The 23,775-nt window shown below is 47.9% G+C and overlaps 1 protein-coding gene across 3 annotated transcripts in view; it reads left to right on the plus strand.

Annotated features, from left to right (window-relative positions):
* CD151 (CD151 molecule (Raph blood group)) overlaps positions 1–23,775 on the plus strand; it is a 71,759-nt gene that overhangs the window by 31,364 nt on the left and 16,620 nt on the right. Inside the window, exons 1-5 of one of the 3 annotated variants that reach the window (XM_075326914.1) lie at positions 2,624–2,643; positions 4,055–4,145; positions 4,452–4,643; positions 10,057–10,131; positions 23,159–23,179. In XM_075326914.1, coding sequence (XP_075183029.1) covers positions 4,062–4,145; positions 4,452–4,643; positions 10,057–10,131; positions 23,159–23,179 — 372 coding nt within the window. In that variant the 5' untranslated portion in view covers positions 2,624–2,643; positions 4,055–4,061. Of the gene's footprint in view, positions 1–2,623; positions 2,644–4,054; positions 4,146–4,451; positions 4,644–10,056; positions 10,132–23,158; positions 23,180–23,775 lie in introns of those variants that run through there. The other 2 variants (XM_075326912.1, XM_075326915.1) reach the window with 2 other exon arrangements.

Below are 23,775 nucleotides of genomic sequence, written 5' to 3' on the forward strand. Positions count from 1 at the left end.
TTACCTTTTTTTTATCTCTACATTTGGGGTGAGTCTTCTAATCCGGTGCCTCTTATAAAACAAAAAATACGGTAAGTCTGAAAATGGTGCACAGCAGAGCACACGGCGACTGCGTCTACACCATTATAATCAATGGCCCTGTCGGTGCACAGGTTCAAATCCCGTTTTGCGGGGGTTTGATCGTATGCCCTAATAGGACCACTGAATGTGTATAAGAAGGCATGGTGAAAGGGCCCTAAGCAAGGTGGTGAAGCATGTGCCCCAGGTGATGGGTTCTGGTGTAGGGGGCACCTCCTCACCAGCCACACTGTACAGGGGGCTTAGATACAGAATTGAAGCATCAAACTGTATGTATCCAGGTGAAGACGAGCCAAGCTATGTAGAGTACAGTCATGAGTGACACATTTTGGTTCTCACAACAGTTCCTGGTTCAGTATCTTTAGTTCTTTTAGTCAGATGTTTCTATGGTTACTGAGTGCAATTATAATAAGTTTTTTTTTCTTATTGACAAAGACCTGAAGATCATGTAAAAATTCTATTTCCAGTGCTGACCCTTACTTTAGAAAACATGTGTCCTTCGCCCTGGCAGCTGGATATCATCTTCTGGACCAAATCCTGACTGACGACCCATTCTTACCTCAGTGCTAGCAGTTTATCACAACTTCTGTGTTTTTGGTTGTCCACTTATTGAGGATTGTGCACCGGTACTCAACGTGATTGAGATCTGAGGAGTTTCCGGGGCATGAACCCCAGATCTCAATGTTTTCCTCACTGAGCCACGTTATCGCTTTTGCCTTGTGACATGGTCTCCCATCATGCTGGAGAAAGAATTGTTCATCACCAAATTCTCTTGCAATGTTTGGAGATGATGACTAGATACCCTTCTTTATTCACAGTAGTGTTCTTAGGCAAAATTGTGAGTGATTTCCCCTTCCATGGGTGAGAAGCCCAAACACGAGTGGTCTCAGGATGCTTTACTGCGGACATGACACAGGACTCATGCTACCGCGTACTTGTATTTTTTTAATCTCTGAACTTCCTGCAGAATGTCAGTTTGTCCTTCATACTTTTCTTGCAGACAAGTGGCTTCTTGACAGCAGGCTAGCCTCTAAAAACCTTCATTCAGCTCATTACATATGCAGGTTCACTGCTCCTGCCTGCTGCCATTCCTGAGCAAGCTCTGCATGCACTTCTGTTGAACCAAGCCAGTAGCTGAATCCTCTTTAGGAGATGATCTGAATAAAGAATGGGATCTAAACATCCTCCAAGAGCAACTTTTTCTAACGATCCAGGAGCAATTTGGTGATTAACAGTGGCTCGGTGGTTGGTTCTGCAGCCTTGCAGTAATAGTGTCCAGAGTTCAAGTTCCACCAAGGATGACATTAAACCAAAATTTACGACGGTCTCAAAACTTTTGTCATCACTGTATATGCCCCAACACGCACCACCATGCCCAGTGTTTTAGGCATATGCAGAGCTGTAAAGATTAGCAATCACCCAGTGACTTCTTCCCTTCTTTCTGTAGCACTTACTGACTGTTTCCACACCACCAATATAAGAACACATGATGCCCCAGATTATTCATGGCATGGAGTATACTACCACGGATTTATGTATGGACAGAAGGTGGCACATGCACCTCAAGGTCTGTACTGCCAATTTTACTTATATAGAACACGAGCTGCAAAATGTGTGTTTAAAGCACCATTCCAGCGTTCTTTTATTGGAGTGGTGCCTTAATTGTAAGTCCACCTGCCCCCTGTCTTATACTCACTTTTCGGCAGCTTCATCTTTTTCCAGCGTTACCCTCATTGGTTACCTGTGATTTGTGGCCTTCCGGCTACTCCAGTGTTACATGCAGCTGGTGGTCACAACTCAATACAAGTCTATGAGAACCTTGTTCTGGCTCTCATAGACTTGCATTGAGTGTTTGGGACATAACTTCTGGCCAGGCAGAAATTAGGCACAAGATGGCGTTGTGGGAGTGGTTAAAAGACGAAACCACCGGAAGGCGAGTATGTCATAGGGGTCCAACCTTGATTTAAAGCACCACTCCAGCGCTGGAGTGGTGCTTAAAGTGTGTGGCATTGATCCATCTCTCTTGGGTGTGCCAGTCATCTCCTGTGGGCTCCTTCTGGGTGTGCCAGGTATGTACAATTTGGCTTCTTTAACATGCCTGTCACATTGTTTCCTTACATGTATAACATGGTAAGTCGCTCATAAAGGTAAGAGCGATGTATGATTTAATTGTATGGCAGCATAATGCCAGGTTTGTAGCATTTTTCTAACTGCAGCACTCCATAGAGAGCGCATTGTTATAGGATAGCGCAGCGTGGTCTGCTGTGCCCTCAACAATTCCCCTTCTGTATGCCAGTCTCTGTGCCCGAGCTGCCTCTCCTTTTTCCATGTCCGCACACAAGAACTAGTACAACAGGCTTTGTTCTCCAAGCAATGTGCGTAGTCGGTAGGAATGTACGTCCTCTTGTGTGATATTGAATGTCAGGAGTGGGAAGGGGGGAGAATAATAGATTGTGTGACTATTTACCCACTCATAAGCTATGAGAAAAGTGATTTGTGGAGACGATACTTCTGCACACCAAAGCCGTCTTATTGGATCACCGGTGGGAAATACGGCGGCCAAAGGTAGTGTTTTGGGGGTTTCTTTGGCAAGTGATAAATGCAAAACCAGTGTGGCATCCAATCCACTCTATTTGCAGCATAGGCATACGTGGCTTTTCCATGTTTTTCCCCCACTGCGTATAGAGCCCACGCTGTATCTGGAGTGATGGCAGCCACATGTTCCCACACTGCGTATGGAGCCATGGCTGCAACATGAGCCCACGATGCATCTGAAGTGGTAGCAGCCATGTGTGCCCACACTGCGTATGGAGCCATGGCTGCAACATGAGCCCACGGTGCATCTGGAGTGATTGCAGCCACGAGTGCCTACACTGCATATGGAGCCATGGCTGCAACATGAGCCCACGGTGCATCTGGAGTGGTGGCAGCCATGTGTGCCCATACGGCGTATGGAGCTATGCCTGCAACATGAGCCCATGCTGCATATATAGTGATGGCAGCCACGAGTGCCCACACTGCATATGGAGGCATGGCTGCATAGAGATAACGGGGAACCCAGCTTGGAATAGTAAGATCCATAATTAGGAGAACTTCCCTGGTTATATTGCAAGATTTATAACTGGTGAGATGAGCAGCTAGTTGCTTTATAGAGGTCAGCCCACTGAAGAGAGGCGTCCAGGATGTTAGGAGTTAACTCCTCCCATGGACCGTAACTACTAATCACACTGAACCTCAGCAGTCATTAGTGGCTGAACTCCATGGAAACCAGCTTTACACTATACAAGCTAAAAGCTCTCAAGTAAAGCAATTTAAAGAACATTAAAATACCCCCTTTAAATTGGATTTTTTTTTTTTCTATTGGATCGGATTAGGAATATAAATGAGTTATTCTGTGGGAGTGACGGCCACGTGCTGTCTGGATTGTGAAAGTCTTATTGTAGCAGACAGATCGGGACAGCTGGAGTGACTCACAGGGAGAGAGTGATTCATAGGAGAGGTTACCGAAAGAGTTTCTTTATTCAGGCATATATCTCTATGTACCACTGAGATACAGCATACTTCACTATAAAGTATCAGGAAAGAAGAATTAAACATTTGAGGTTGTCTGTCTTTTGTGGACACTTTAATATGAGGAGCTCAGAAAAAGACATATAAAAAAATCTTAACTTTTGTCAGACCAAGCTCGCTGATTGTTTCTCAGTTAACTCATCCTGCAGCCAACAGTGCAACACACAGGTATAGCAAGCAAGTGCTGAAAAATGTTTTGGTTTTTTTTAACCCTAAATACTTGCATTAAAACAAAATATATTCCCTAAGGTAGATAACCCCTTTAATTTGCTGGTTAAAATAGCGATATATGGACACTTTTTGTTACTGCACTTTATCCTTTATCTTCTGTGTGGTTGTGGTGAAGTACATGCAGCCATCAATTAATTTTTAGGCTGAGAATTTTTTTTTATCATGTGTTTTTCAGAGTCATCATGGGCGAATACAACGAGAAGAAAGAGACCTGCGGGACAATATGTCTGAAGTATCTGCTCTTCACTTTTAATTTCTTTTTCTGGGTAAGTGACTACCATTTTTACCACCATTACAAAAACAAATAGTGAAATGAGTCACCCCTGGGGGCATCACCACCCCTGGGGGCATCACCACCCCTGGGGGCATCACAATGGCTGCCCTTTCCTCGGTATCTCCAGTTATTGCAGATGACGGGGTCCTGGCTAATTTGCATTGTTCTCATTCACAGACTCTTGTGGCTCATTGCTGTGGCACGTGGCGATGACCGGACAATAAAAATCCACGGCCTTATCGAAATACATAATTGTCGTTATGTTTTATAATTTGTATTTTTTTCTACATCTATCTAGTTGGCGGGTCTTGCGGTCATGGCTGTAGGAGTATGGACACTGGTCCAGAAAAGTGACTACATCAGCCTTCTACCATCCAGCATATACGCCGCCACTGCGTACATCCTCGTCATTGCCGGAGCTGTTGTAATGGTGACTGGCTTCCTCGGATGCTGCGCAACATTTAAGGAAAGAAAAAGTCTACTCAAAGTGGTGAGTATGTAGAAAAAACAAAAAAGTGGCCTGTGGATGGGGGGGGTGATGGGGGGGGATGGGGAGGGGGGGGGGGTGAGTGAAGCTCTGCCCATAAAGGGAGCGAAGTATTTTTTACCAACTAAGGACAGACTTCCAATACATGAAATCTGAAACAAAATCTTATATTTTGAGCTGCTGATTTTCATATGGATCTTAAAGTAAAGAAAGTAGGTGTACATGGTATATTGTTCTTGGTTGGTTCACCACTTCCCATCCATACATGTATATATATATATCAGAGAAGAATTTTGGCACAGCAGACCAGTACAGTAACACCGTGACTCACAAGCTTAATTCGTTATGAGACTAAGCTCTTTGTCAAATTACATTTCCCCATTGATATTGAAATACTATTATTCCATAGCTTATACTTATGACCCCCCCCCCCCCATCCTGGTACTGTATAAATCGTCCTCCATCCTGATCATATACATGGCCCTCCATCCTGGTCATATCCATGGCCCTCCATCCTGGTCATATCCATGGCCCTCCATCCTGGTCATATCCATGGCCCTCCATCTTGGTCATATCCATGGCCCTCCATCCTGGTCATATCCATGGCCCTCCATCCTGGTCATATCCATGGCCCTCCATCCTGGTCATATCCATGGCCCCCCATCCTGGTCGTATCCATGGCCCCCCATCCTGGTCATATCCATGGCCCCCCATCCTGGTCATATCCATGGCCCCCCATCCTGGTCATATCCATGGCCCTCCATCCTGGTCATATCCATGGCCCTCCATCCTGGTCATATCCATGGCCCTCCATCCTGGTCATATCCATGGCCCTCCATCCTGGTCATATCCATGGCCCTCCATCCTGGTCATATCCATGGCCCTCCATCCTGGTCATATCCATGGCCCTCCATCCTGGTCGTATCCATGGCCCCCCATCCTGGTCGTATCCATGGCCCCCCATCCTGGTCATATCCATGGCCCTCCATCCTGGTCGTATCCATGGCCCTCCATCCTGGTCATATCCATGGCCCTCCATCCTGGTCGTATCCATGGCCCTCCATCCTGGTCGTATCCATGGCCCCCCATCCTGGTCATATCCATGGCCCCCCATCCTGGTCATATCCATGGCCCCCCATCCTGGTCATATCCATGGCCCCCCATCCTGGTCATATCCATGGCCCCCCATCCTGGTCATATCCATGGCCCCCCATCCTGGTCATATCCATGGCCCCCCATCCTGGTCATATCCATGGCCCCCCATCCTGGTCATATCCATGGCCCCCCATCCTGGTCATATCCATGGCCCCCCATCCTGGTCATATCCATGGCCCCCCATCCTGGTCATATCCATGGCCCCCCATCCTGGTCATATCCATGGCCCCCCATCACATCACACACTTAACAAAAAAAACCCACACACTCTCCCACTGGTCCTCCACAACACAGCACCCTCATCTCATGCAGGCAGCTGACACACTCCCACACACTGTCCGCTACCTGATTGAGATGAGGACAACGCACTGCAGGGGACGGGAGGGCGAGTATAAGGGTTTGCGGTTATTTTTGTTTGTTTTTTTTAAGTGTGTGGTGTGATAGACATTTATTCAGCGTATGAGGAAAACACTCCCATACACAGTCGGCTGCCGGGATACTGTACTGTCTGCTCTCCACGCTCGTGATGATGGGCGTGGGGAGCAGGGAATATTCAGTTTCTTAATGAGGGGGCGCACGTGATCACGCAGCAGCTGCTTGTAACTGAAATTTGTGCTCGCATCATGAGTCAAAAAAGAGCGATGGCTCATATCTTAAAAAATGTGTAAGTTGAGGCACTCGATAAGGTATTCCTCTATTCTAAAATTGCTTTTACTCAGACCCGCTGGTGCTGAATGTTTTACCACCTGCATTTTGGACATATGAACCTTTCTGCAAGACATTGGTGCTTTATCCAATCCATGATGAAGCAGAAAATATAGTGACCTCTCCTGCTGAAGTGTGGGCATTTAGTGGTTGTAATCGAATAGTATGGGTGCCACCAGGGAGCCAGGGGGAAGGGGAGGAATCGTGTCCACACATCACTCCCCACCATTGTTCAATGACCACTGACATTTGCCCCAATTCTGGACAACAATTTTGATCCCTCATCTCCACAGCCAACTTTTTTCCATAAACATAGTCATATAAGCGCTTTTTTTTTTTTTTGCGTGCGTTGAAGCTTGGAATGAATGTATCCAGTTTTCCATACATTGTAGCGAAAAATGGGGGGGGGAAAGAATTCCATCTGTTATGAAGTGGTGTGAAAAAAAAAAAAGTCAGGGATACTTTGTCATTTAAATTTGTATTTTAGTGATTTGCTCCTGCATAGAGCACAGAGGACGGCTTTATTATATGTACACACATACAGTATTATTTTTAGAAGTGATTTCCCCAGCCGGCTGTAGAATGGAGTGGGGGGGTCTGGACAGGCGGCATGTGTTACGGTGTATAGAAGTGTGAGTGTATTTGCAGAGCGAGCCTGTACCCGGAGCAGGTTTGTGTAAAGCTGGTGTAATGTCAGGAATGTGCTCGTCTGTCTGCCCTGCTCTCCTCCCCATACACAGCCAGTAGTCACTTTACTTATGGATGCTGTGTGCGTTGGGGAATTGCACTGCCCCCTAGTGGTAGTAATCCGCACACTGTGGCTCCACATTCTATTTACATTCTTGCAAACTTAAAATATATTTTGGAAAGAGCACACTGTGTGCAGATTTCTGGCACGTTCACCACTGTGGATTCCTGGATGTAAGAGAGGTAACAAACTGATCTGTTACTAGTGATGAGCAGGCACTACCATGCTCGGGTGCTCAGTACTAGTAACGAGTGGGCACTACCATGCTCGGGTGCTCAGTACTCGTAACTAGTGATGAGCGGGCACTACCATGCTCAGGTGCTCAGTACTTGTCACTAGTGATGAGCGGGCACTACCATGCTCGGGGGCTCTGTACTCGTAACTAGTGATGAGCGGGCACTACCATGCTCGGGTGCTCAGTACTTGTCACTAGTGATGAGCGGGCACTACCATGCTCGGGGGCTCTGTACTCGTAACTAGTGATGAGCGGGCACTACCATGCTCGGGGGCTCAGTACTTGTCACTAGTGATGAGCGGGCACTACCATGCTCGGGGGCTCTGTACTCGTTAAGAGCAGTTGGATGCTCGGATGGATGCGACTAGAGTACCCAAGTATAATGGAAGTCAAAGGGATACTTGAGCATTTTTCCAGGAAATCTTCCATTGACTTCCATTATACTCTGGTACTCAAGTTGTGCCCATACGAGCGTACAACTGCTCTTAAACGACCACCCAAACATGGTAGGATGGTTTTCAGGTGTGGGGTTCAGCTTCTTAGTTCCATTTCTTAACACTTCAGCACAAGACATTTTGGAGAATTTTAGCTTCCAGCTCTGTGGGAACAGTTTGGTGAAGGCCCTTTTCTGTTCCCCATGTCTGTGCCCTGTGCACAAGGTCCACAATGGTACGGTCGGGTCATTTTACTGAGGAAGAACTTGACTTGTCACGCAGAGCCCAGACCTCAACCCCATCCTACACTTTTGGGATCAATTAGAGCAGAGATTGTGATTCCAGCCCTCCCTCCATCATCAGTGCCTGACCTCACAAATATTCTTCTGGATGAATAGGCAAAAATTCCCACAAACTCCAAAACCTTGTAAATCCTTCCCAGAAGAGAGGAAGCTTTTGTAGCTGCAGAGGGGCAGACTCCATATTAATGTATATGGAGTAAAAGTGGGAGGACAATAAGAGCTCCTGTAGGTGTAATGAGGAGGGGGCGCACAGATTTCTCTATATCGGGGATTGAATTGTGCCGATTGTTTGGCGTTCAGCTCTTGTTGGGGTTGTCCAGATTTCTAAGACACATGAATGTCTGATCTGTGTCTTTATGTACCATGGAGAGGGGCATTTTTCAAAAATTAGAGAGAATCTGTCACCAGGTTTTTGCTTCCCCATCTGAGAGCAGCTTAATGTAGAGACAAGAGACCCTGATTATAGCGATATGTCACTTACTGAGCTGTTTGCAGTCATTTTGAGAAAATCAATGTTTTTTCTGCTGCAGATCTAGCAGTTATACGGAGCTCAAGTAGTCCTATAATAATCTCCTGCTGATCAGTGATTTTAATCAAAACTACATTAAGCAGCCCAGTAAGTGCCACATCGCTGGAATTAGGGTCATTATGCTGCTCTTCGATTAAGTGGCAAAAACCTGGTGACAGATTCCCTTTAAGCAGGTATTGCATTCATGCACCCAGAAAACTTGGTGACAACTTTTTGTGGGTACAGCGGTTGTAAAAAACCTTAAATTGTAGATGAAATTGTGTAAGGCTGCTTTTACACTACGTTTTTTTAACATCCGTCATGAACGTTTTTTTTAACGCAAAAATGGATCCAGTGGAAATGCGTTTTCATTTCAATCCATTTGCAATGGACTCGCGTCAACATGCGTTCACCTGCGTTTGCGTGCGTTATAGTGAGGATCCAGCGACTTGCAGTTTTTTAACATTTTTCAAAAACGCTACATGTAGCGTTTTTAGCTGCGTCCAAATACTGCAAATTGCTGGATCCTGACTAAACATCATGCAAACGCATGTGAACGCTGGCATGCTGATAGACAGGATCCTGCTTGCTCTACTGAGCATGCCCAGAAACCAGCCTCATGTGATCAGTCTCTCTCTCCACCTCCCTCCCTCCCCCCCTTCTCTCTCCACCTTCCTCTCTCTGCACCTTCCTCTCTCTGCACCTTCCTCTCTCTGCACCTTCCTCTCTCTGCACCTTCCTCTCTCTGCACCTTCCTCTCTCTGCACCTTCCTCTCTCTGCACCTTCCTCTCTCTGCACCTTCCTCTCTCTGCACCTTCCTCTCTCTGCACCTTCCTCTCTCTGCACCTTCCTCTCTCTCTCTCCACTCTCCCCCGCCTGAGAGCGGAGGACGCTCGTAACCAAGGTAAACCGCGGTCTTAGTTACCCGATGTTTATCTTGGATACGTGTGCAGGGAACCGGCTCCTAGCAGCTGCAGACGCTCATAACCAAGGTAAATATCGGGTATCCACGCAAGTTACCTGATGTTTACCTTGGTTACGAGACTCCACAGCTGTCAGACGCCAGCTCCCAGGCTATCACGTTCAGTTCCCCTCACTCCCGATCACATCACTCAATGCCCGCCCATAAACTTAGTGACAGGATCCTGCAAAATAATACATGCGTTTCCATGCGTTTTTTTACTGTAAAAGCAGAATCCGCTTTTGCAGCAAAAAAACATTCATATGATGCATGTTAAAAAAACGTAGTGTGAAAGCAGCCTAAGGTGTGAGATATTTATATGTATATAACTGTAAATCTCCTAATTTCTTCTTTTCTTTCCTTCTAGTATTTTATCCTTTTGCTCTGCATTTTCATCCTGGAGATTCTGGCCGGTGTCCTGGCATACATATACTACCAGCAGGTAAGAGCTAGCTGCCTTTATTTAAGCTGTATTAAGGGGTTACCTAAAACCTCTCTTCATATGTCCTATAAGGGTATTTGGAGATAATAGGGTGTGGTGCGCAGCCCACCCTCGCTAGTATCACCCTATTAGTCAGAGCAGCGAGCCTCCATGGGGATGTGTAGCGGCTCTCTGCTATGACTAATGGTGTATGCATGTCACTAGACGCTGCATAATGCTGAACTCAGTGATCTCATCTTCTCTCTATAGGGGTGTACCACTACCCAGCCTCTTCTTCTTCCCCCCCCCCACTTGGGGTCCATGACTGACCGTTCAGGCCAGTGCAGTGTTACTGCTGGTCTGAACTGTCTGCACCCCCAATGCCGCCATCTCTGCTGCATTGAAATAGTGTGTGTGTGTGTGTGTGTGTGTGTGGGGGGGGGTTCCTAGTGTAGATTGCGTAGTTTACAATTGATATAGTTTAAACGGTGCTTAATGGTGAGATTGTGCACAATGTACACGCACAGTCAGAGAATGCAGACCAGATGGGTGCTGCTGGACAGTATTTAGGAATACAAGAGGATTTATTTATTTATTTTTTTATTTTATTTTAAACTTGTTATTCGATTTCAGCCCTGAACTGCTTATAGGCCTCTCTCTTTAAGGGTTTGGTGACTTTTCTGCCAGTTGGCCAAGCAGCAGAAATTCTGGAGAAAAGTGTGTGATGAAACACATTTCTCCTGCAAATGTCAGTGTTATCTTTTGGACATTCAGAGCGCCACTCGTTCCGAGCCGCCCTCGTTCCGAGCCGCCCTCGTTCCGAGCCGCCCTCGTTCCGAGCCGCCCTCGTTCCGAGCCGCCCTCGTTCCGAGCCGCCCTCGTTCCGAGCCGCCCTCGTTCCGAGCCGCCCTCGTTCCGAGCCGCCCTCGTTCCGAGCCGCCCTCGTTCCGAGCCCCCCTCGTTCCGAGCCCCCCTCGTTCCGAGCCCCCCTCGTTCCGAGCCGCCCTCGTTCCCCCTCGTTCCGAGCCGCCCTCGTTCCCCCTCGTTCCGAGCCGCCCTCGTTCCCCTCGTTCCCAGCCGCCCTCGTTCCCCTCGTTCCCAGCCGCCCTCGTTCCCCTCGTTCCCAGCCGCCCTCGTTCCCCTCGTTCCCAGCCGCCCTCGTTCCCCTCGTTCCCAGCCGCCCTCGTTCCCCTCGTTCCCAGCCGCCCTCGTTCCCCTCGTTCCCAGCCGCCCTCGTTCCCCTCGTTCCGAGCCGCCCTCGTTCCCCCTCGTTCCGAGCCGCCCTCGTTCCCCCTCGTTCCGAGCCGCCCTCGTTCCCCCTCGTTCCGAGCCGCCCTCGTTCTGCGAATTTATCTGAACTATTCCAGTATGTTATTTAGCTCATGAATTTAATTAGCGGTGGGAGTCAGTTGTAGACAGCCCCCAGGGCAGTAGGGGTGTAATTCAGTTTTATTTGATTAAGTAACAGGGCACATGTGGCAGCACGCTCACGTATGGAGAATGGGTAATTGCATAGCTAGTGACAGGCTTCCCTGGCTGCCGACCGCCCACACCTGCCAGGGATTAGGGGGATGGCTGTCACAAGCTGTAGCCAAATTTGTACATTGCTCTTAAGGAGACATTGCTGCCATTCACTCTTTTGAAGTGTGTGGGGTTGGCAATATTATTTATCCATCTAAAACAAGTTTTGCATTGGAAATACATACAATTATGGCCGAAAGTGTTAACACCCTTGAAATTGGTCCAGAAAATGATGTATTTCTCCCAGAAAATGATTGCAATTACCCACGGTTTATTTCCTTTGTGTATATTGGAACAACGTATAAAAAAAAGGCAAATCTGACAATTTCATACAAGACTCCAAAAATAGGTTGGATGAAATTGTAAGCACCCTCTGCTTCAATATTTGGTTGCACACCCTTTGGAATAAATTATTGCAATCAATCACTTCACACCTCTCACCTGGAATTTTGGACTCTACTTTATAAACTGTTCCAGGTCTCTCATATTTGAAGGTGTCTTCTCTTCTCACAACAGCAAGTTTAAGATCTTTCCACAGGTGTCAATGGGATTTGGATCCGGACTCATTGCTGCCACTTCAGAACTCTCATGTGCTTTGTTTCCATCCATTTCTGGGGGCTTGTCAAAATATGTTTGAGGTCATTGTCCTGCTGGAAGACCGAAGACTTAGGATGCAAATCCAGCTATCTGTCACTGGACACTACATAGCCACCCAAAATCCTTTTGGTGATCTTCAGATTTTATGAGGTCTCCCACACAGTCAAGACATCCAGAGGCACCAAAACAAGGCCAAGACATCTGTTCTTATCTTTTGTAGGCCTCATTCAGTTTTCACTAAGAAGTAGAATGATGTGCTTCACCAAAAAGCTCTGTCTTGGTCTCATTTGTCCATAAGTTGCTTTCCCAGAAGCATTTTGGCAAACAAACTGCAGTCAAGCTTTTTTATGTGCCTGTGTCAGCAGTGGGGTCCCCCTGGGTCTGCTGACATATCATTTTGTTTGTTCTGACACTGATGCCCCCTGAGCTGCAGGACAGCTTGATTTTTTTTTTTTGGAACTTGATTGGTGCTGCTTATCCAATATCCGGACTATCCTGCATTACAACCTTTCATCGTTTTTTTCTCTGCCATTAACAGAGATTAGTACAGTGCCAAATGTTGTAAACTTCTTGATTATGTTGTGCACTGTGGACACAGGAACATTAAGATCTCTGGAGATAATTGATATGTTTCAATCATTTTGGTTTTCAAGTCCTCAGACAGTTCTCTTCTCCTCTTTGTTTTCTACATGCTTAGTGTGGCGCACACAGACACACAATGCAAAGATTGAGCCAACTTCTCCCTCTTTTTATTTGGTTTCAGGTGTGATTTTCATATTGCCCACACTTGTTACTTGCCACAGGAGATGTTGAACGAGCATCACATGTTTGAAAGTTGGTTTGGAAAGGTGCCAGCAATTTTGCTCTTGCTTCATCCATTTCTGAAGTTTTGTATGAAATTGTCCTTTTTGCCCTTTTTTCCTCTAATCTTTTTATGTTCTGAGACAAAAAGAAATGTGTATGACAAAACATGTGTAAGTGTAATAATTTTCAAGGAGAAATGCTGGAGCAATTTGAATGGTGCCAACGCTTTTGTCCATGACCATATTATTTATATATATATATATATATATATATATATATATATATATATATATATATATATATATATATATATATATATATATATATATATATATATATATATATATATATATATATATATATATATATATATATATATATATATATACACACACACGTACACATACATACACACCCCTCAAATCGCTCTTCTGTTGATGCCCAATGTTTCTGTAGTGATGACTTCCCTTCCACCCTTAGCCGCCTCCTGTAGCCATCCCCTTCCCTCACTATTCACTGTTATATCTGAAAACATCACCACTGATTGGCTGCAGTGGTCAAATGAGAGACTGACAGGGTGTACTCAGTGCAGAGCACCAGAGCAGTGTTTGTAGAGCGGTGAGGATCCATGCGGGCATTAATGATGATGTTTTGGGCACATAAGGCAATAATGGATAAGCATCCTGGGAAATTGGCAATCAGCGCTCAATGATATTAAATAAAAAGCAAAGCAGGAATTTTTTTTTTTTTTTTTAATAAAAATATTCTTAATCCTTAGTTGTAATGGAAGCACTTTCTGTAAGTCTCAGATAAAATAGTACAGGGAACTGTGCATTGTGTCCAGTCTTACACAGTTAGGTCCAGAAATATTTGGACAGTGACACAATTTTCGCGAGTTGGGCTCTGCATGCCACCAGATTGGATTTGAAATGAAACCTCTACAACAGAATTCAAGTGCAGATTGTAACGTTTAATTTGAAGGTTTGAACAAAAATATCTGATAGAAATTGTAGGAATTGTACACATTTCTTTACAAACACTCCACATTTTAGGAGGTCAAAAGTAATTGGACAAATAAACCAAACCCAAACAAAATATTTTTATTTTCAATATTTTGTTGCGAATCCTTTGGAGGCAATCACTGCCTTAAGTCTGGAACCCATGGACATCACCAAACGCTGGGTTTCCTCCTTCTTAATGCTTTGCCAGGCCTTTACAGCCGCAGCCTTCAGGTCTTGCTTGTTTGTGGGTCTTTCCGTCTTCAGTCTGGATTTGAGCAAGTGAAATGCATGCTCAATTGGGTTAAGATCTGGTGATTGACTTGGCCATTGCAGAATGTTCCACTTTTTTGCACTCATGAACTCCTGGGTAGCTTTGGCTGTATGCTTGGGGTCATTGTCCATCTGTACTATGAAGCGCCGTCCGATCAACTTTGCGGCATTTGGCTGAATCTGGGCTGAAAGTATATCCCGGTACACTTCAGAATTCATCCGGCTACTCTTGTCTGCTGTTATGTCATCAATAAACACAAGTGACCCAGTGCCATTGAAAGCCATGCATGCCCATGCCATCACGTTGCCTCCACCATGTTTTACAGAGGATGTGGTGTGCCTTGGATCATGTGCCGTTCCCTTTCTTCTCCAAACTTTTTTCTTCCCATCATTCTGGTACAGGTTGATCTTTGTCTCATCTGTCCATAGAATACTTTTCCAGAACTGAGCTGGCTTCATGAGGTGTTTTTCAGCAAATTTAACTCTGGCCTGTCTATTTTTGGAATTGATGAATGGTTTGCATCTAGATGTGAACCCTTTGTATTTACTTTCATGGAGTCTTCTCTTTACTTTTGACTTAGAGACAGATACACCTACTTCACTGAGAGTGTTCTGGACTTCAGTTGATGTTGTGAACGGGTTCTTCTTCACCAAAGAAAGTATGCGGCGATCATCCACCACTGTTGTCATCCGTGGACGCCCAGGCCTTTTTGAGTTCCCAAGCTCACCAGTCAATTCCTTTTTTCTCAGAATGTACCCGACTGTTGATTTTGCTACTCCAAGCATGTCTGCTATCTCTCTGATGGATTTTTTCTTTTTTTTTCAGCCTCAGGATGTTCTGCTTCACCTCAATTGAGAGTTCCTTAGACCGCATGTTGTCTGGTCACAGCAACAGCTTCCAAATGCAAAACCACACACCTGTAATCAACCCCAGACCTTTTAACTACTTCATTGATTACAGGTTAACGAGGGAGATGCCTTCAGAGTTAATTGCAGCCCTTAGAGTCCCTTGTCCAATTACTTTTGGTCCCTTGAAAAAGAGGAGGCTATGCATTACAGAGCTATGATTCCTAAACCCTTTCTCCGATTTGGATGTGAAAACTCTCATATTGCAGCTGGTAGTGTGCACTTTCAGCCCATATTATAGATATATATATATGTGTGTGTGTGTGTGTGTGTGTGTGTGTGTGTGTATATGTATATATATATATATATATATATATATATATATATATATATATATATATATATTATAGTTTTCTTTGTCGCTCCATTGGGAGACCCAGACAATAGGGTGTATAGCTTCTGCCTCCGGAGGCCACACAAAGTATTACACTTTAAAAAGTGTAACCCCTCCCCTCTGCCTATACACCCTCCCGTGCATCACGGGCTCCTCAGTTTTATGCTTTGTGTAGAAGGAGGCACACATCCACTCATGCTCCCATTTTAGTCAGCAGCAGCTGCTGATTATATCGGTTGGAAGAAAAGAGGGCCCCCACAGGGCCCCCGGCATGCTCCCTTCTCACCCCACTGAGTCGGCGGTGCTGTTAAGGTTGAGGTACCCATTGCGGGTACAGAGGCTGGAGCCACATGCCGTTTTCCTTCACCATCCCATAGAGGCTCTGGGTGAAGTGGGATCCTAACCGGTCATCCATTCACTGGGACCGGGCTCCCTCCGCAGCCCCTGTGGGAATCTGCTGGACCGGAGACTTGGTATCATCAGGGACAGGGCCCTGCATCCAAAGGTACTCTGGGTCCCCATGGGGACAGTGCATGGACCGCTGGTGTCACAGACGCCGCAGCTGCGGCTGGTTTTTGTGACGACCGGGACTTCCGCGCCGACCGCGCCTGTTTTTCGGCCGCGGTATTAAATTTAGTCCCCGGCTTCATTGCGGCCTAGTACATAACTCCCGCCCCCGGGCCTGCCAGTCAGGGGTAAGAGCGGGACGGTCGACCTGACGTCTGCAGTGAGGGCTGGAGCATACTTTAGGTTTCCTCCCCCCCCCCTCACTGATCACTGTGGGGCACCAGATTCCCGCACTTTATTAGTCGCCGCCCACGGCTCCCTCCTCCCCTGAGAGCTCCGGCAGCCATTTTTTACACACTCTGCCGGTGGAGGATTTCAGGAACGAGTTCTGAAGGACGGATCACAGCTCTGGGAGACCTAGGCAGGGAATCTGGTGGACACACACCGCTTTGAGCGGTCGGTAAGCCACACCGGTCACCCGGTGCTGGTCCCCCTAGGGTCGGCCGGGTTGTTCTGCTTTTGGCTATATACCCTCAGTGATCACTCCCCTGGGAGACAACAGCATGTCGTTCACAAGGAGCAAGGGCGCTAAGGCAAAGGGTTATTTGCAACCTGTACCTCTTGTGCGGCTATGTTACCTGCAGGTTCCACCTACCCTCATTGTGAGCAATGCTCGGCCCCTGTTGCACTTGCTCAGCCGGAGCCTCGGGCACTAGGGGGACCCTCGGCTCAGGCAGACCCTCCTGCTTCCACTGTCCAGGCGGCAGGGACAGAGTTTGCAGCTTTTGCTGAGAAACTCTGAGTCGCTTTCACAATCCATGGCTCAGTCTATGGACAAATGGTCTGCCAGGCTACTAGAAGACTTGCAGTCCAGACCGGTCCTTACACAGGCCCCGGGCACTGTTGGATCATCGCCTCCAGGTCCCTCTCGGTCTGCACCGCAGCGTGCCCCCGGGGTGGCCCCTAGGTCTCACGTGGAGGACTCCGGCACGGACCACAGTCCCAGACCGGCTAAGCGGGCTCGCTGGGAATCTTCCCCGACTTCCTCCCGCTGCTCGGGGTCTCAGCTTGAGGACTCTCTGGAGGATGAGGCGGACGTCGCAGCTCAAGGCTCTGACCCTGACGTTGCTCTCAATCTTGATACACCTGAAGGGGACGCCATAGTAAATGACCTTATTGCGTCCATCAACCAGGTGCTAGATCTTTCTCCCCCAACTCCACCTATAGAGGAGTCGGCTTCACAGCAGGAGAAACACCAGTTTAGGTTTCCCAAACGTACACGGAGTGCGTTTTTCGATCACTCTAACTTCAGAGATGCTGTCCAGAAACATAGAGCATTTCCGGACAAGCGCTTTGCTAAGCGCCTTAATGACACACGTTACCCCTTCCCCTCTGACGTAGTTAAGGGTTGGGCTCAATGTCCCAAGGTGGATCCTCCAGTCTCCAGACTGGCGGCTAGATCTGTAGTATCAGTGGCAGATGGCTCATCGCTCAAGGATGCCACTGACAGGCAGATAGAGCTCCTGGTGAAATCCATCTATGAAGCCACAGGTGCGTCTTTTGCCCCGGCCTTTGCAGCCGTGTGGGCACTCCAAGCGATCTCAGCTTGTCTGTCTGAGATTAATGCGGTCACACGTACCTCTGCTCCGCAAGTTGTGTCTTTGACTTCTCAGGCGTCGGCTTTTTCATCCTACGCCATGAACGCCGTCCTGGACTCTGCTAGCCGTACAGCGGTGGCATCCGCTAACTCGGTGGCAGTCCGCAGGGCCATGTGGCTACGCGAATGGAAGGCAGACTCTGCTTCCAAGAAATTCTTAACTGGTTTGCCGTTTTCTGGCGACCGATTGTTTGGCGAACGATTGGATGAAATCATTAAGGAATCCAAGGGAAAGGACTCGTCCTTACCCCAGTCCAAACCGAAGAGACCTCAGCAACGGAAAATTCAATCGAGGTTTCGGTCCTTTCGGCCCTCAGCCAAGTCCCAATCCTCCTCGTCCAACAGGCCACAGAAGGGCCAGAGGAACTCTTATGCGTGGCGGTCTAAGTCACGCCCCCAAAAGACCGCCGGAGGCACTGCCTCCAAGGCGGCCTCCTCATGACTACCGGCATCCCCGAACCGCATCCTCGGTCGGTGGCAGGCTCTCCCGCTTTTGCGACGCCTGGTGGCCACATGTCCAAGACCGATGGGTGAGAGACATTCTGTCTCACGGTTACAGGATAGAGTTCAGCTCTCGTCCACTTTTTCAGGCTGTGAGCGTCCTGAAGTCAGAAGGCGTGGTGATTCCCGTTCCCCCTCAGGAAAATGGTCACGGCTTCTACTCCAACTTGTTCGTGGTGCCAAAGAAGGACGGATCATTCCGTCCCGTTCTGGACCTCAAACTGCTCAACAGGCATGTGAGCACCAGAAGGTTTCGGATGGAATCTCTCCGCTCTGTCATCGCTTCGATGTCACAAGGAGACTTCCTAGCATCAATCGACATCAGGGATGCTTATCTCCATGTGCCGATCGCACCCGAGCATCAACGCTTCCCGCGCTTTGCCATCGGGGACGAACACCTCCAGTTCGTGGCATTGCCTTTCGGCCTGGCGACAGCCCCACGGGTCTTCACCAAGGTCATGGCATTTGTTGTGGCGGTCCTACACTCTCGGAGCCACTCGGTGATTCCTTACTTAGACGATCTCCTCGTCAGGGCACCCTCCCGGGAGGCGTGTCAACACAGCCTGACCGTCGCTCTGGAGACTCTCCAGCGGTTCGGGTGGATCATCAACTTTCCAAAGACCAAGTTGACACCGACCCAATCACTGACTTACCTAGGGATGGAGTTTCATACTCTCTCAGCGATAGTCAAGCTACCATTGGACAAACAGCTTTCACTGCAGACAGGGGTGAAATCTCTTCTTCGGGGCCAGTCACACCCCTTGAGGCGCCTCATGCACTTCCTGGGGAAGATGGTGGCAGCAATGGAGGCAGTTCCCTTCGCGCAATTTCATCTGCGCCCACTCCAATGGGACATTCTCCGCAAATGGGACAGGAGATCGACGTCCCTCGACAGGAACGTCTCTCTTTCCCTTGCAACCAAGACGTCACTTCAGTGGTGGCTCCTTCCCAACTCTCTGTCGCAGGGAAAATCCTTCCTGCCCCCAACCTGGGCTGTGGTCACGACGGACGCGAGTCTGTCAGGGTGGGGAGCGGTGTTTCTCCACCACAGGGCTCAGGGAACCTGGACTCCGATAGAGTCCTCCCTGCAGATCAATGTTCTGGAGATAAGGGCAGTGTATCTAGCCCTAAAAGCGTTCCATCGGCGGCTGGAGGGCAGGCAGATCCGCATACAGTCGGACAACGCCACGGCGGTCACGTACATCAACCACCAGGGCGGTACGCGAAGCCGTCAAGCCTTCCAGGAAGTCCGGCGGATTCTGATGTGGGCGGAGGCCACAGCCTCCACCATCTCCGCAGTTCACATCCCGGGCGTGGAAAACTGGGAAGCAGACTTTCTCAGTCGTCAGGGCATGGATGCGGGGGAATGGTCTCTTCACCCAGACGTGTTTCGAGAGATCTGTCAACGCTGGGGAACGCCGGACGTCGATCTCATGGCGTCACGGCACAACAACAAGGTCCCGGCCTTCATGGCACGGTCTCTAGATCACAGAGCTCTGGCGGCGGACGCGTTAGTTCAGGATTGGTCGCAGTTTCGACTGCCTTATGTGTTTCCTCCTCTGGCGATGTTGCCCAGAGTGTTACGCAAGATCAGATCCGACTGTCGTCGCGCCATTCTCGTCGCTCCAGATTGGCCGAGGCGGTCGTGGTACCTGGATCTGTGGCATCTCACGGTGGGTCAGCCGTGGGCGCTTCCAGACCGCCCAGACCCGCTGTCTCAAGGGCCGTTTTTCCATCTGAATTCTGTGGCCCTCAACCTGACTGTGTGGCCATTGAGTCCTGGCTCCTAGCGTCCTCAGGGTTATCTCAAGATGTCATTGCCACCATGAGACAGGCCAGGAAGCCAACGTCCGCCAAGATCTATTACAGGTCTTGGCGGATCTTCTTGTCCTGGTGCTCTGATAATGGTTTTGCTCCCTGGCCTTTTGCCTTACCCATTTTTCTTTCATTCCTTCAATCCGGAATGGACAAGGGTTTGTCATTGGGCTCTCTCAAGGGACAAGTATCGGCGCTCTCAGTATTTTTTCAAAAACGCCTGGCAAGGCTTCCGCAGGTCCGCACGTTCCTGCAGGGAGTTTGCCACATAGTTCCACCCTACAAGCGCCCGCTGGAACCCTGGGACCTTAACAGGGTGCTGACGGCTCTCCAGAAGCCACCTTTCGAGCCGCTGAAGGATGTCTCTTTATCACGTCTTTCGCAGAAGGTGGCATTTCTAGTGGCAGTTACCTCACTCCGAAGAGTGTCTGAGCTTGCAGCGCTGTCATGCAAAGCCCCCTTCCTGGTTTTTCACCAGGATAAGGTGGTTCTGCGTCCTGTACCGGAGTTTCTCCCTAAGGTGCTATCTCCTTTTCATCTCAATCAGGATATCTCCTTACCTTCATTTTGCCCTCATCCAGTTCACCAATGCGAAAAGGATTTGCACTCTTTGGATCTGGTGAGAGCACTCCGTTTCTACGTGTCTCGCACGGCGCCCCTGCGCCGTACAGATGCGCTCTGTCCTTGTCGGTGGCCAGCGTAAGGGCTCGCAGGCCTCCAAGTCAACCTTGGCTCGATGGATCAAGGAACCGATTCTTGAAGCCTACCGTTCTTCAGGGCTTCCGCTTCCTTCGGGGCTGAAAGCCCACTCTACCAGAGCCGTGGGTGCGTCCTGGGCATTGCGACACCGGGCTACGGCTCAACAGGTGTGTCAGGCAGCTACCTGGTCTAGTCTGCACACTTTCACAAAACACTATCAAGTGCATACCTATGCTTCGGCAGACGCCAGTCTAGGTAGGCGAGTCCTTCAGGCGGCGGTTGCCCACCTGTAGGAAGGGGCCGTTTTCGGCTATCTGTTATTGAGGTATTCTTTACCCACCCAGGGACTGCTTTTGGACGTCCCAATTGTCTGGGTCTCCCAATGGAGCGACAAAGAAGAAGGGAATTTTGTTTACTTACCGTAAATTCCTTTTCTTCTAGCTCCTATTGGGAGACCCAGCACCCGCCCCTGTTCCCTTCGGGCTGTTGTTCTTTTTGTGTACACATGTTGTTCATGAAGAATTGTTCTTTTGGTTCATGGTTTCAGTTCTCCGAACATCCTTCGGATTGAATTTACCTTAGACCAATTTATAAGTTCCTCCTTCCTGCTTTTGCACCAAAACTGAGGAGCCCGTGATGCACGGGAGGGTGTATAGGCAGAGGGGAGCGGTTACACTTTTTAAAGTGTAATACTTTGTGTGGCCTCCGGAGGCAGAAGCTATACACCCAATTGTCTGGGTCTCCCAATAGGAGCTAGAAGAAAAGGAATTTACGGTAAGTAAACAAAATTCCCTTCTTTTTGGGGGGGGGGGGGGGGGGGTGGTGGTTTAAGATGACAGACATGCAGCCCTTTAATTTATGGCATGCAGGAGAGTGGCTGCCAGAAGTTACATATAATCTAATAGCAGCTTTACTGGAGATTGTGAATATTGTGCTAGTCAGTTGTGGCTTCCTGCTTGGAAGAAAGCAATGCGCTCAATATATACTGCTACATCCCCTGGGTGTGTGATGATTGAAGACCATATTTTAGAGACTCTACACTAAACACTTATGTGCTGATTATATACTCTGACCCCAATTTTGTGGTGTATATACATCACTTAGACCTGGATCAGATGGCTATATAAAATCTGTCACTGTGTGATTATAGGAATAGATGGGGCTAGGTGGGGCCCTGGCTATCCCTGATCTGAAATACTCCTGAAGGTGGAGATGTCTGAGCCGCCACTGTGGCGTGGCTCCTGACCAGCCCTGATCTTGTACTTGATCAGCCCTTGCTCTTGTAGGGGACAATGACAGGAGTGTGATTTGAGCCCACAGAAATACAAACAAGGAAAACCAAAACTCTATCTCGCAGCAATCTCACACAGAGGTATAAGACAATAAAGGCCTAGGGGGGGAAAAAGCGGGGAGGAAACAAGACAACAGGTTTCTGCACAACAACACCAAGCACAAAGCAACACAATCACCAGCAGGACTAGGACAAAATAGAACACAGACCAACACAGTACAAGACTATAGTCTGCATGGGAAAACAGATTCCACAATCTTTAAAAAGGCAGAGAGTAAATGTGATCGGTTTCCAACAACATGTGATCCCAGAGGTAACCAGCAGGCTAGCAGAGATTAACTCTTATTAGCTCGACCATTAAAAAAAAACATGCGCACCACTTTTAAATGTTTTACTCACTCATGGTTTTGGCTTACAAATACTAAGGTAAAAAAAATCTCACCAAATACTCAACATGTCCTTTAGGCTACGTGCACATGTTAGACAGAGGTGTAGCTATAATGGGAGAAGGGGTTCCCAGGCCCTGGAGCCTAGCAGGCCCAATACTCTTCTTGATAAAAGGCATAGCGCAGGTGCAGTGCAATGTGATTGTGTTAGGACTACTGTGCTAAGGTTTTCTTCTGGCTCGTCATTGAGGCCCCCTACACCCTCTAGGACCTAAGCTTTGCCCCATCAGTCTTCCTTCCATCATCTAGGCTCCTTACTGTGGTACCACAGCCTGTTGATATGGCTGAAATGTTGCTTATTGGAAGCAGGCACCTGTAAAGGGATCTAGAGCTATGGACTTACTACTTACGAAAGACATGTAAGATGGCCTGCGTCGTGCCAGACACACATTTCTGACTCTGTTCATAAGGCCCTTATTCAGTCTGGTTGTACAAAGTTATAGCGATGGACTGACTGTATGCTTCAATAAAAAGGCACTGCCTGGGGTGGAGTTTTGGGTTCCACATCACAGAGAGAAAATAAGTTAATCTGCTTTTCTTCATAGTATTTGGAGTTATCCCCTCTTAACCCCCCCCCCCTCACATACCAGCTTGTCCCCTCTCTGCTCCCCTACCTGCATGCTGCTCATGTGCATGTGCTGACTGTATATACTCGTGTGTAACTCTTGCTCTGTCCCCGTCTCTCCCTCCATGCCGCAGTGTGCTCCGTTCTGCTCACAGGTAACAATTGTATTTTCCTTAATGGCTGCAGGGCATTGAAATTTTAAATAGTGCAAGAAAAAAAACCCAACACATTCTAAATCGAATTTTTGGGAAGAAACTTTGAGAATGGCACTGTTATAGCAGCTCACAAGGGATATATAGGTAACATACTAAAAACTGCAACTGACCCTGTACAGAATAGAGATCCCAATCCCGCAGTCCCTAGTAGTGGAATAGCCCTGACCACACACTAAACTATAGCACCTCGGGCCTATGCTGCTATATCGGCTATCGAGTGCTTCACATACCCCCTAAGGGATAGGAGAGCAGAGTGCAAATAACCGACAGAAGGAAAGGTGTGCTGAAGTAGAAAGTGACCCCAGAGTGAGTAAGACAAACAAAAAATAAGATAGGGTTTATATTGCTAAAGAATATGCCCCCTACTTGCTAACGACAAACATAAGGGTAAAGAACAAACAGCAGAGAGCAATATCCTAGCTGGAATTCCACTGACTGGTATAAACTAACAGCAATATGGCTGGACATCAAAATAAGAATATACCAGCATGGGAAAATATTTAAAACCGCACCCAAAAGGTGATTGGGCAGACAAA

Source organism: Anomaloglossus baeobatrachus, chromosome 10 (genome assembly GCF_048569485.1).
Source record: "Anomaloglossus baeobatrachus isolate aAnoBae1 chromosome 10, aAnoBae1.hap1, whole genome shotgun sequence".
Taxonomy (NCBI): Eukaryota; Metazoa; Chordata; class Amphibia; order Anura; family Aromobatidae; genus Anomaloglossus; species Anomaloglossus baeobatrachus.